The 14451-nt window shown below is 43.5% G+C and overlaps 1 protein-coding gene across 1 annotated transcript; it reads right to left on the bottom strand.

Moving 5' to 3' along the window:
- Window positions 1-1489: 1489 nt before the first annotated feature.
- Window positions 1490-4191, bottom strand: LOC101771230 (RPM1-interacting protein 4). The gene is made up of 4 exons (XM_012845297.1): window positions 4028-4191; window positions 2263-2793; window positions 1934-2149; window positions 1490-1780 (listed from the first exon to the last, which is right to left on the bottom strand). The coding sequence occupies exons 1-4, from the start codon at window positions 4031-4033 to the stop codon at window positions 1730-1732; spliced, it is 804 nt and encodes a 267-aa protein (XP_012700751.1). The 5' UTR covers window positions 4034-4191; the 3' UTR covers window positions 1490-1729.
- Between the last annotated feature and the right edge of the window lie 10260 nt (window positions 4192-14451).

Raw genomic sequence — 14451 nt, forward strand, 5'->3', positions numbered from 1 at the left:
AGGAGGGGGAGGGGTGCCGGCAGGAGAGGGAGAGGGAGGGAGGGAAGGGGTGGCGGTGGCGGCTAGCCGGCGGTGGGGAGAGGGAGGTGGGGGGCCGATGTTGCGCGGAGGAGGGCGTCGGGCGTGTCGCAAAGGAAGGAGGCCGGGGGTGCTGGGGTCGGGGGGTCGGGGTTGAAATAGTTGTTTTTGACGTTTGGCGAGTGTCCGATGTGGGACACTCGGCAAAGAAAAAGAAAAAAAATTTGCCGAGTGTGAAAAGAAAAACACTCGGCAACATTCTATAATTACCTTTAATGCATTATTAAAAGTATCCAACAGTTCCAAAAAATTAGCAAAATGACACATGAAACAATATATGTTCTCTATTGCATATAAAAAAAAGTTTTGTGATCAAATCAAAACTCGACCGTCACTTTGACTCTAAATCTATTGGAATTCTTCGCAACGCTACTATTCTTCTTCGGAGATGCTTCGGTTCGTAAACATCGTACGTGACAAAATGGGCAAAACCTTCTCAATTTTTTACCACAACCTCCATGTATGATATCATCACATCATGACAAATCTCATAATTTTCCGACTTCGTTGCCTTTTTTAGAATTTAAAAATAATTCGATCACATGTTTGTGGTTATGTTTCCTGAACAAGATGTTTGAAATTTCTTTTCATTTCATGGGTAAGGCCTCAAACTGGGCTAAATAACATAAATATTATTTTTCTACTCATTTTATTCTATAATTTGAATCACTTGCAGTCAAATTTGACTTATACCAAAAATTCCCTTGAAATACAATTAATTAATTAAATATAGCAAACAAATCCAAAAATATACTAATTTTAATATGAAGTACCACATGTTGTATGTGGGGAGTAGAAAAAATTTCAAGGTGAGATAAGAAAAAAACTTATTGTTTTGCTGAGTGTCAAAAAAAACACTCAGCAACCCCCCGAGTGTCTTTTTGACACTCGGCAAAGCCCCCTCTTTGCTGAGTGTTTTTTTTGACACTCGACAAAGAGGTGGGTTTGCCGAGTGTTTTTTTCTTAACACTCGGCAAAGATCCGATTTGCTGAGTGTTTTTAGTTTGGCACTCGGCAAAGAGCTTGTTTGCCGAGTATTCGAAAAAAAACACTCGGCAAAGAAAAAAACACTCGGCAAACTTCCTATTTCCGGTAGTGCCTTAATGTTGTGAGACTTCAAATGCGTAGCATCAATGCTGCATTTCATGCTTGCTTTCGCAGCACGAGAAAGCTATGCGGCCACTGGTCATGATCATTTCATTTGCATTGCTTCCCAGTTAACGATAACGCAGGGATATATTTCTTTTGTGTTTAGAACAATTCGCGTGTCTTTCTTGGCACTCAGAATAATTTATATTTTTGACAGGAACAATTTTTTCTTTGTTTGGATACATATTTTTTGTGTTTAGAACAATTCTAATTATTTTATCGAGACATTATGTCTTAGCTTAGAAAATGATCAAATCTCTGATGCTCGATAATTAATCTAAATATATTATAGGACAGTATACACATCAATATACATCATGATATGTGTAGAAACCAATCATAATAGTAATGAAAATCTCCCACTTGAACCTTCTGTCCCCCCGGCGCCGGCCCTCGATCACCAAACAAACTGAATGAATGAAATGAAAGAACATGCTAAGCCTCATAAGACAATCATGGGGAACGGATTTTGAAGATACGCCATTGTAAGGTCGCTTGTTCATCAGATGCATCGTTCTCGGTCTTTGGTCGCGGGAAGAAAACATCCGAACATCTGCGCGCAACAAAACGAATGCAGAACTGATCAGTGTTCAGTGATCACCGTATACCAGACCGTAGCCTCTGGCGTCTTCTGCACAATTAAGGCGTCACGCTGGCAAGAGCCCAGCCAGATTGAAAGGGCAGATCAGCAGTCACGGTAAGTTACCTTGGACACGAAGGGGGTCTTCTGATGGTGGGCGCGCCTCGCCGCGGCGCCCTCCGGCGGCGACGGCGCGCGCGGCACGGCCGGCACGGCGGTCCGGGCCACCTCCCGGTGGCGCTTCACGTTCTCGAACTGCACCGTGAACCCCTGCGCCGCCGAGGCGGCGGTCTGCTCGTCCCACACGCCGAACTTGGGCACCGTCGACGGCCGCTGCCGGTTCTGCCAAAACCAAGACGGCCTCGTCAACAACAACGTCTGCGTCTGCCCCCGCGCGTCCATGGGTTCTTGCAACGCGACGGAAAAAGCTGATCGGTTTGAGAGTTGAGACTCACCGGAGCGTTGCTCTGCGGCGAGGCGGACCTCGCGCGCGGCTGCTGGTGCTGCCTCTGCGCATGCTGGGCGCGGTGGGCGCCGGCGCCGCCAGTCCCGTGCGCGGCTTGGGGTTGGTGCTGGTATTGGCCGTCGCGGTGCTGATGGTGGCCGCCGCCATGGTGCTGTGCCGCCGCTGGCCGTGGGCTCGGCCGTGGCTGGAACTGCGGCGGCGGCGCGAACTTGCTCTGCTCAGCGCCCCTGCCGCCCGGGTCCGACGCCGCGCTGCTGGTGCTCCCGGCTCGCCGGTGGTGGATCTGCCCGTCGGGCCACCTCTGCTGCTGCTCGCGGCGGCCGCCCGAGGTCGCCGGCCTCGACGACGACGACAGCGGAGGGACGCTCATCATGGGTCCCTCCTCGGGGTCGTTGGGGTTGAACGGCCGGTGCAGCGGCGGCGCGGTGGCGCCCTTGTTCTCGCGCACCTTGTCGAAGTAGGCCGTGTACCCGACATTGTCGCTTTCCCAGGTGCCGAACTTGGGCACGGTGGGGCGTTTCTGCAAGCAAGTCCAGGAATGAACAATGAAAAATTCATGTTTTCAGGTGCCATGCAATTATGAATAATATGGAAACGCAAATTGATTGAAATTCTTATTGTATTGGATCATAACCCGTTGATTAAATGCACTAATGCTATGACGCGATGCCATCAAGACTAAATAAAGTCATTCGAATGGCTAAGAACCCAGTTGCAAATTGTTCAGCAAAAGTGCTCATGACTATGGATACAGGATTACGGGTCAACTCTTCTCTTCCTGCCAATAATTCAGATTTGCTGCTGGTTGGTGCCGTAAGTGAAAACAACGTGCCTCCCAGTAGAAAACGGAACCGTGTGCTTTATATGCTTTGCAAAAGTGATCTAGTGTTTAAACAAAAAGATTCTTTGACGTGTTCATTCAAGAGAGTGTTTTCATTTTTTTAAGAGAAGACTCGCTCCCCCTCGAACGTGCAGACGACATCTTCAAGTGAAAGCAAATCATTTTGGCGACTTGTCTTTTCTTGCTCATCTCAAGAAAAATGAACATATACTATTGATTATGAGTTTATGCGAAAAGCATCAAGGCATGGATCATATGTGCCTATCCATGAAACTACTTGCAACGGCAGGTCTCCAGTTCGATGCCATTTCAGTGAACTGAATTATTTCCAGCATAATTTTGTTATACATGAATCATGTTACTAGCATCACTTCATTGCCTGCGACCGGTTGGGTTTGACATTTGACAAGCCATCATATGCGCCAAGAAAAGTGACCATCTCCCTGAATTCCAAATTAAGGCGAGGCACACCAATATCGAACGATATGTTTTCCTAATTGCAAAGTATTCTCTTGGATATGCCCGGGATTGATCATTCTAAATTGCTAACAAAGACGCACATAATTCAGAGAAGAGAAGATATGCTTTCTTAATTTCAAAATGTTCTCTTGCTTGGATATGCCAGGGATTGATCATTCTAAATTGCTAACAAAGACGCACATAATTCAGAGAAGAGAAGATGTTTTCTTAATTCCAAAATGTTCTCTTGGATATGCCAGGGATTGATCACTCTAAATTGCTAACAAAGACGCACATAATTCAGAGAAGAGATGGTTTCTTAATTTCAAAATGCTCTCTTGGATATGCCAGGGATTGATCATTCTAAATTGCTAACAAAGAGACATAATTCGGAGAAGAGAAGATTCACAAGCAAAATGAATAAAACGAGGACAAAAAAGGAAGAAGCACTCACTGCCATACGCCCGGAGAGGACCCGACCGGACGGCCGGCGACGGTGAGGTCTTGGTTTGGGGTCTCTTCCCCCCTTCCCCAACAGAGAGGAGAGAGAAAGAGGCAGCAACGGCAGGGGAGAGAAGAAGGCAGGTGAAAGCTGGCCGAAATTTGGCAATCCTCTAATAAAAGGAGAGCAGCAAAATAGTGGCAACCCAATTCGGCCATGTACCTTTATAGACGGGACGGGAAGAGCGAGCAGCAAGGTGGTGACGCGGTTTCGTGTACAGACATTCCTACGGTGTCCTACCTACCGAAACCAAGTCAGTCTCTCCAGTCTCCTTGCATTCCTTGTTGCCGTTGCATTCTGACCCCGTCTCGGCAGAATCGTCGCTGGATGGTCAATGTGGGAAGCGTCGCCGTCGTGCCTTGCATTGCATGCGAGCTAGGGTCTCTTTCGTTGCAGTTTCTTATCTTCTTCACCTTTGTTACGTTGGCTGGTAAGAGACAAATCGATGCGCGTTTGACATGGAGGTGAGTGCTTTCGAGCGTAAATCTGCAACGCTGATCCTGATGCTTTCAACACGGTCAGTCAGGCGTTGAGGAATTTAATCATCAGGTCACACAGTCGAATGCTAATATAATGATGATTCCGGGATGCAGCATGGCAGCCACTACTTTAATTAGAGGCGAATGAAGCAGTCACATTGACAGAACATTTTTAACATCTGAGAAACGCCAGGTAAAAGGTATCAAATGCACGGTGAATAATAGGCCTATATATGTGCGATGCAGAGCATGCCACCAACCATGAGATCCGGATCATGTTCTATAGCCCTGCTTCCTGGCAGCTTCTTAGCATTAAAAGGTCAGAAGCTCAAATAAACAGCAAATTTTCCGTATAGCTTCTGAAAAGCTGGAAGCTTGGAAAAGCTGAATTTATAATGGATCAGGCTAGAGGGGCTTCATTGATCCAGATAATTTATTCTCTACGGTTGCACCACCAGATGATATATATAACTTTATAGCTTTTATGTTTTTTTATTTGAAGTCATTTATATGCCTAAATAATCACTGTTCAGTATGCTGAAAAGGAAAAAGAATCCAATCGCAGTAAGCAATGGACTGTATGTAGGGTGGTTATGAAATGTCACAATGGAGAGCGAGGTTGCGGATTTGAGTGGCGTGCACTGTGCTGTAATCCTGTAGCGCAATATAGGTGACCTAGTTACAATCAGATTGGATTCAGCCAGTGGAAAACATGATTGTACAGAGATTCATACTGGATGGCTTGCTTGTCACATATCGCTTAAAACCAGTGGCGTAGGCAGATTGAGGGACCAAGGCCTCCCAGCAACCCCCCCCCCCCCCCCCCCCCACCCAAAAAAAAATGCCACACAAATTTCCACTAAAAAGTTCAAAATGTATGTAAATTTTAAATATTTTAACACAGCCCCTAACAGGGTAAAATTTGAGTTTTCGGCTCCGCCACTGATTAAAACTGTGATTTTTTTTCTTTCACGGTTAGTAGCATGTGATAGTAAATTAACAACATAAGGTTGTGAAAAGCTGCATTCATGTGTAGCCGGTTTCTTCTATATTGACAAGGATCGGATCATCTATACATGCATCTCGTAAGAACATGTTCAATCCTTCTTTGAAGTACTTACTCAAGCAAGGAGGGATTTCTATGTTAATATATTGATAAGTTGGTTGACTACTTTGTTTCTCTGCCAAATAAAATCTGGTAAAATATGTCCCAACTTTTTCATATATTAAAAATGACCTTTGTTTCTAGTAACATACATCATATATATACAATAATACTCAAAACTTAACAGGATTTCTAAAAAATTTCACGTTCTTTTTAGGCACATGAGAGAATACTAAACAGGCCTGCCACCAAATTTGTTTAATCCTTCACTGTCGTGTACGGTGTATTAGGGGCACACGAGAGAATACTAAACAGACCTCTGTCAGAATTGAAACTCGTAATAATTGTCGCAATTTACTGGGGTCATCATTACTGAAGACTGGATAATATGGTGCAACATAAATACCTCTCCTGCCTATTCATGCATTGTTAATTAGTTTCAGACAAGCATTGTGGAGTCCTAAAAGATGGTCATCTGTAAAGAAAATCTGCGGTGTCATGCCCGCTAAATTTGATTATGGGCATTTCTTCTCTTCATTTTTTAGTGGTGTGAGCCAGATCTAGCGACTAGCTACTGCACAATTATAAACATAAACTCTTTACCCTTCTCTGATCCCTAAAAAGATAGAATTTGCACAAAGAAAAGAAGTGCTTGGCCAGTATGTTCTGTTGAAACGTTGTCTATGAAAGCACCTGCTACTAGGCCCTAATTCGAATTTTTGGTGATTAATTAATGAAATCATGATCATCGTGACTAATTAACTTGCACTTTGAAGGAACATTGCTAGTTAGGAGTATTCTTAGCCCCTCGAAATTTTCATGAAGTGCGATATGGAGATGCATTGGATGAGGTAATACTAGATCATCTGATGGAGTCCATCACATGATCCATGGGAGGGGAACCGACTGATGTAACGTTGGTATTAATTAAGAAATTGCAAGATTTCTTGGTTCCCTCTCGGAGCAACTGACAGCCAGCCAATGCAACAGATTCCTCAAGGGGCTGAACGATTAAGAAGGGCATCATTAGTTAGTGCATAGAGAGCTGTAAGGAATCGGTACTCCTAACTTAAGAGGGGGAGGGGGTGAATTAAGTAATTCTTAACCTATGGCTTCCACTACTTTTACATTAAACTTAAACTAGATCATACTATCAAGATGTGCAACTATGGTTGATCTAGTGTGAAACTCTCATCCCAAAATAAGTTTTGCAACCTAGAGCCAATCCTAGCAAAATACTATACTAAGAAAGTAAAGGTACACAAGTTGCAAGTATGAAATGCGGAAACGTAAAGGAAGGAATGAGGGGAAGCAAACTCTTGACCCGATGATTTATCCCGTGGTGTCGGTAGGTACTAAGCCACCACTAGTCTATGTTGTTGAAGCACTCACACAAGAGTATTGCTTCCCGGTCACTAAATCTCTCCCGGGACACCCCTTGACTTGCCACAAAGGCTTGGCCACTAAGGCTCACGCCAAGTTCCCAGTCATCTTGATGTCGTCTCCACTAAGGAGCTTCTCCACTAAGGAAGGGGGTCTCCACGTCCCCCGCACAGGGTCGTCGACGCCGCTCCACACCAAGCCGGAGGGTCGAAGACTTGCTGGCGAGCCACCAAGGCTCCAAGGAACCGGCACACCTTGTACAGCTATGGTTCACTCCTAAAACCGATCACAAGGTAGGCACACCTTGCACTCTCTGTTCTTTATGCCTATTCTAGAACTACTCACTCTTCTAAGCTTGTTCTAAGTCTTTTATTAATCACTTATGCACTTTTGGTGGCTTGGATGTGTTCTTAATGAGTCTTGATCTCTGATGAACTTCTGCACACTCCAGCAACTTCAAATGGACGAGTAGAATGGGTATAAATAGTCCAAGGCATCAAAGAGCCGTTGCTCCAACGGCTAGTTAAAGTAGACCATCGAATGTTCCGATGGTATCAATTTGGGTAGCATCGGAACATCTGATGCTACTAGCCGTTGGCCTCCCCGGACCCAAGTTCTTCACGAACACATCAAAATTCATCTGACGGTACTGTCGGAATATCCAGTGCACACCGAAGATACCGTCATTTGGATGCTTAATACCGTAGAATAATCCTAGATACCATGGCTTGGTCACTTGAATACCATAGCTTGGATGCTTGAATACCATGATTTGGACCTTGCCATGGTTTGGTTTGCGTACTTGGACCTAGAAAATCTACAAAGGCATATGCTTCACAAACCATTAGTCCCAATAACTATGTTATCACTTAATCATCAAACTCACAAACTATGACATAATGGGACCATGTTCACTACAAGAGCAAAAACTTTTGTGCATCCATAATTCCATATCCACCTCTTGGTCCGTTCAATATATATCGATTCTAGCTTGTTGAAATATGTCTCGCTCTCTCCAATAATAATGGTCAAATGGAAAAAAACATTTCGGTAATAATACAACAGCACAAACCATTTCTGCAGAAATTAAAATGACTGCAGTGCTCTAGCAAATCGTTTTACACTTTGCAATTGCATGTGCGCTAGCTCTTTTCACAGGCAGGCTCTCTGCACTATCACTAGTTCGGCTTGTGATCTCAGATTATACGAAGAACAGAAATTGCAGACGAGAGGAAGACCAGTCAGCGCTGCTCGCTGGTGCATTTCTGCATGAATATAGGAGACAGTCGTCTCATCCCAAGCAAACTGCTGGCTACTATGTGCATGCATTAAGAAATTAAATTAAGTGAACTAAACAAAAGTTGTGCCCAACAAATAAATATTATTTTTTTTCTAAACTACTCGTGAAAAAATGATAAACAAGAATCTAACTGAAGTTACATTAGCAGTCACCCAACATAAAGCTGAACAGCATCATCAAATAGACACTGCCTCACAGCTGCGAATGTTAAATGTAAACTGTTACGATTTTTTTCTGTCGCTATGGTAATTTGATAAGGATTAACCTTACAAAAAAGAAATTATAAGATCTAATAAACGAAGTAGGTAAGTTTTTTAAAAAAGAAAAGTTCTGCATATTTAGACTGATCATGATATTAATTAAAAGTTCAAGTTGAGCACATGCAGTATACCTGTCATCATGTACTATGTGCTAGCAGATCATATGCTTCTGTCTAACAAAACTTACGGGAACTACCACATTTATAGTTACAGAAATTCCAAAACATACCATTGAACGAATGTTAGGAGTAAATGCTTATCAGTCTCGGTATGCAAATTCAATTATGTACATGCATGTCGTGTCTGGTATAGTCTTCAGTAAATACTCTCCTATCTGATGATATCTCGTTAACATCACCACGAGAATTCCAGTTTGGATTGACAATTGAGATGCTTCTCTAACTTAAATAAAATCCAACATTTGCTGTCGTGCGGGGCAGAGAAAACGATAATCAGAATGACAAATGTAGTACTCAGTAGAAAATAAATACTAAATATAAGCTCCAATAAAACCAAGAAGTTCACAATGATATAAATCTTGCTCTTCTTTATTACCAGTGTTTTCATGGGTCAACATCCCCAAAGCCGAATCAATTGAGGGTAGTGCCTTAGGCATATTCACATACTAATATACGGCATTCCAGAATTTATATGAGATAAATCATTATTGAATTTACTATCCTTGTGCCGAGAAGTCATAGAAACACGTGTCATTTTGGTGGATCAATCTGCAAACGTTACCAAGCTTTGCTATTCTAATTTGTGTAATGCCTCCAATTAAATAAATACCAAAAAATTAAATAAAATTCAGACATTGTGCATAAAATTTCACAGGAGCTGATGTGGTTACTGATAAATTAAGCTTTTGCATTGTATCCAAAATTTCTGTGCAGTCAGAAAATTAAGCTAGCAACATCAAGGTTCTCTAGATTTAGTCTGAACAAATTATTTCAGTCATAAGAATATTTGAAGTCAGTTTAGCATGCTTACACTGAAGCTAAGGAAATCAGAGTGGTATTTCAGTAGGAATTTAGGAACTATAACCATATTTGAAATTCCTCTTGTTTTGTATATTATACTAATTTAAAAACAAAGTTCCAATAAGTTAAGTATATATGTATGATCTGTTAATGCAAACATTGTGGTGGCAATGGTACATCTGCAATGTGTTTATTTGTATTTCACGGTGGAAATGGAGATGCAACAAAAACATTCCTACAACCAGCTGGGTGTGCATCAACTGTACAACTAACAACTTTATTGTAACAGAACAGTTTGACATGGAGTTGGAGAGTCCAAGATTTTCCCTATACACTGCTTTGGAAATAAAAGGAACGGTATTACTGAAACAACTGATTCATATAACTAATTAATCAAATCAACATTATTGAATAAGTGAACAAACATGGTGGTTCACTCTAATATAGGCAATTAGTAAGAAGCTTGGGTACCTACCTCAGAAAAGGACAGAAGAATCGTTTTGGCGCCATTGACACAATTCTAAGATATGTATGCATGTATCCTCACTTCTCTTATGAAAACAATTAGGGCATCCTCTGTAGATATTATCATCAATAAAGTGTTGGCATAAAATATCAGAAGATCTGATGTCATTAATATGATCTTTTTTTGCATTATAATTAAAGTTGCATCAGTCAGGTGACATCAAAGACTCACTGGAACCCATATGACATATGATGATATGATCAAATCCATCGGAAGCTGTGAAACATCCCAGTTCCCACAAGTTCGCACAAGAAAGGGAGAACGATCAAGGAATCAACCAGGCACCAGCTAGAAGCACTTTTTACTGTTAGTTATGAAATACCATTCTTGAGAAAAAAAAATCCCAGCTAATTACAACTAATGAACTAACATGTCTTATGGCATCATTGTTACTTCACCAGTGAATAAGGTTCTGAACTTGGGTCTTTACTCTTTAGTCCACTAATGGGGAAAGCCCCATCAGTACCGGTTGGGAACCCCCCTTTAGTACCGGTTGCGCAACCGGTATTGCTAGTTCGGTACTAAGGGGGGCCTTTAGTACCAGTTGAAATAACCGGTACTAAAGGAGTATTAAAAAACAATAAAAAAAGAAATCCCTCGCCCTCGAGAGCTTCACCCCACCGTCTCAAGCGAGAGCCCAAGCGGCAGAACCCACCCCCCCTCCCCCCCGGGCTGAGCCCCCCCCCCTCGCCACCCCCAGCCCGCATCCCGCCGCCACCGCTCCATCTGCCGGATCCCGCCACCATGACTCCATCCGCCAAATCTCATCGCCGCCGCTCCATCCACTAGGTCTCATCACCGCATCCCGCCGGCCGCTCCATGCCCCGATGGCCGCCGCCGCCGCACCTCGCCCCGCCACTGCTCCTCACATCAGGCATGAGGTGAGGGGCAAGCGGAGGAGGGAGGAGTGGGGAGGTCGGGAAGGGAGGGAGGGAGGGGCCAGGTCGGCACCAGCCTCCTGGAGGGAGGGAGGGAGAGGGGGCCGGTACGGATGGAGAAATAGGCAGAGGGAGGGTGAGGGATCGAGGGAGGCAGATGGATAAAAGGCTTGCGCAGGGGAGTTAGGCGGATGGATAAGGCTTGTGCGGAGATGGAGGGAGGCAGAGGAAACCCTTTAGTACCGGGTGGAGGTTTCACCCGGTACTAAAGGTCACCCAGTAGTACTGGTTGAAGCCTCCAACCGGTACTAAAATCACATTAGTACCGATTGAAGCCTTCAACCGGTACTAATGGGTGACCTTTAGTACCAGTTGGAGCCTCCAACCGGTACTAAACGGGATCAAGGGGGCTCCTAGGAAACTATCCATTAGACCCGGTACTAATGCTCACATTAGCACCGGGTCAAAAACTAACCGGCACTAATGCAGTGGACGAAAGGTCCATTCCCCGGTAGTGGTCATTTTCCAAGTGGTTCAGCATTTTACATCTATACCATCTAAATATGGATTACGCCGTCCTTACTCCAAAACTAATCATTATATATTTCAGTATAGTTCGTCTATGTAGAAAGGATAAATGCTAAGTTATCAGAAACTGAAGGTAAGAAAATTAAAGTGGAACAAGTGCTCTACCGTATGAAAATTTCTCTTTTTTCACCGCATTCTGTGCATTATTAATACCAACAAACACAATCTGTACAAATAAATTTAGGGCAACATGAACAGAAAACCACACGCAACACACAGCCTCCCAAACACAAACACACTCGCACAAACTCACATCGGTGGAAAACTCACCTTTAGTCCCGGTTGGTAAGCCACATAGCTTCGAAAAACCAACCGGGACTAACTATTCGGGACAAAAAGTTCCTCTCTTTAGTCCCGAGTCATTCACCCGAGACTAAAGATCCCCTCTAGTCCCAGTTGGTAATACCAACCGGGACTAAAATGGTTCAAAAAAAAAAGAGGCCATGCGCCGCCCACGCCAGCCAGCGCTGGCCGGCCGTGGCTCGCCCTACCACCCCTAGCCGGCTGGCCGCCCACCCGCGCCAGCTCGCCCGCCGCTCCACCTGGAAGAAAGGGGGAGAGGAGGAGGAGAGAAGATAAAGAGGCCTGTGCGAGGAGAAAGGGAGAGGAGGCTTGAGCTAGGAGAAGATAAGGGAGCACTGCCTGCCACCAGTGGAGAGAGAGTGCTTTAGTCCCGGTTGGAAACACCAACCGGAATTAAAGAGCCCCATTTAGTCCCAGTTGGTAATTCCAACCGCCGGTTGGAATTACCAACCGAGACGGGGGGGGGGGGGCTTTAGTCCCGGTGGTGTTTCCAACCGAGACAAAACGTTCCACCAGATTTTTATGCCCCACTAGCTGTTACAACCGGGACTAAAGGGAGCTCTTTAGTCCCGGTTGATATTACCAACCGGGACTAAAGAACCCCCATTAGTGGCCATCGGTGGTGGCATTTTGACCCGGGACTAAAGGCCTTTTAGTCCTGGGTCCAAAGACAATCGGAACAAAAAAACATTGGATGGAAGGTCTTTTCTCTACAAGTGTCAGGGAAGAAAAAACCTACATCATACAATTATTTGATGCGCCATTGAATAAAAAAGAATGATCACATAGACCCACAATGATCAGATAGACCAACACTGGCCCTCCCGTAGGCTCCTTGACTTCTTAGCTCCTGCCAAGATCCAAAACCATGCTTGATCGCAGAGCTTTCTGTAGCAGTATAATGTTCATATTTGGGGCAGCTCCATCGAAGACACAGCTCTTTTGAAGCTTCCACAAACACAATGGAATATTATCACATATAGCAGCTAGGTTATCCATTTGACTGACGTGAATTGAAGTTGCACACATCTCAACTATATGTATTCCATGTACAAGGGGCCGACTTCACCTTTCAAACACATTATTTGATGTCCTTCTAGACTACTTACGTTTGGATGCCAATTGCACCGTTAAATAGCTGCAATCAGGTTTTATTCACTGCAGGCCTAGGTACTAACCAAAGATATATTGTATTGCTCCTTTATACGCCAAACAGAAGGAGCATGCATTACAACGGGCCGGAGCTACTCTTGCAATGTACTCATTAATGAAAGGAACTACGTACGTACTGACATCAATTGTACATGCATACAACTAGTTCAAAATGACTCATTTCAAGAGAAATTCATATGGCATTCTGCTTTACCATTAACATTGCCACATCTCATGACAGTCATAAGTGCATATGGCATTCTGATAATTCTTGTCGAATAATGGAAATCTCAAAATAAATATCCACAGCAGACGTAGATATACAGCATATGGTGTAATAAAAAAGATTTTGATTCAGTAAACAACACAGCACAAGGGTAAACAAGAACACACGATAACATTAAGATCAGACTGAGATTATAATCGCAGGGGAACACGAACACATGGTAACATTCAGCAATACTGATCTTTTTTGTTTTTGTCAGAGGGAACTATAAGGCAACTAGTTGACACCACACATAACAAAACACACACACACACACACACACACACACACACACACACACACAGCCACCATATAGCAGAACTATACCGCATAACAGGAGACATACAGATAAAACGATATATGATATTTTTCAAATATCTAAATAGATGGATAGGTAGATCAGATCCATCCAGGATCATTCACTGTCTACACGTACCGGTGTTGTTTGCATCGGCGGTGCTAGGTCCAGGTGGCAGGTAGGAGTATTCTCCTTACGGCGCCACCCCAGGGTCGTGCGGCAACTGGAGATATGGCGCCACTGCTGCTTCAGCGGCCACCTATGCGAAATTTGTTTTCCACAAGTGACGCCATTTGAGTGTTGACATGAATTGAAGTTCGACACATCTCAACTATGTATTCCATGTACAAGGGGCCAGTCTCACCTTTCAAACACATCATTTGATTTTTCATTACGTATAGCTGCAGTCAGGTTTTATTCACAAGCCTAGCTACTAACCAAAGATGTATTTGTAATGCTCCTTTAAACGCCAAACAGAAGGAGCTAGCATTTCAATGGGAGCTACTCTTGCAATTTTGTTATTGCATAAGAATAAAAGGAACTACGTGCCTTTACTAACATCAACCCAATATATACAAAACTAGTTCAAAATGACTCAATTCAAGACAAATATGACCCTTCTTACTTATAACATTGCCGCATCTGATTGTCATAAGGGCATAAGTGGCTTTCTGATAATTCTTGACGTATACTGGAAATCTCAGAATAAATACCCACAACAGACAGCATATAATTAATGTATATATATAAAGAATAATTCAGTAGACATCAAGATCATATCACAAGTGTAAACAAGAACACATGATAGCATCAAGATCATATCAGATCGAGAATATAACCACAGGAGAACACGAACACA

The sequence above is a fragment of the Setaria italica genome, chromosome IV (assembly GCF_000263155.2).
Source record: "Setaria italica strain Yugu1 chromosome IV, Setaria_italica_v2.0, whole genome shotgun sequence".
NCBI classification, from domain to species: Eukaryota; Viridiplantae; Streptophyta; class Magnoliopsida; order Poales; family Poaceae; genus Setaria; species Setaria italica.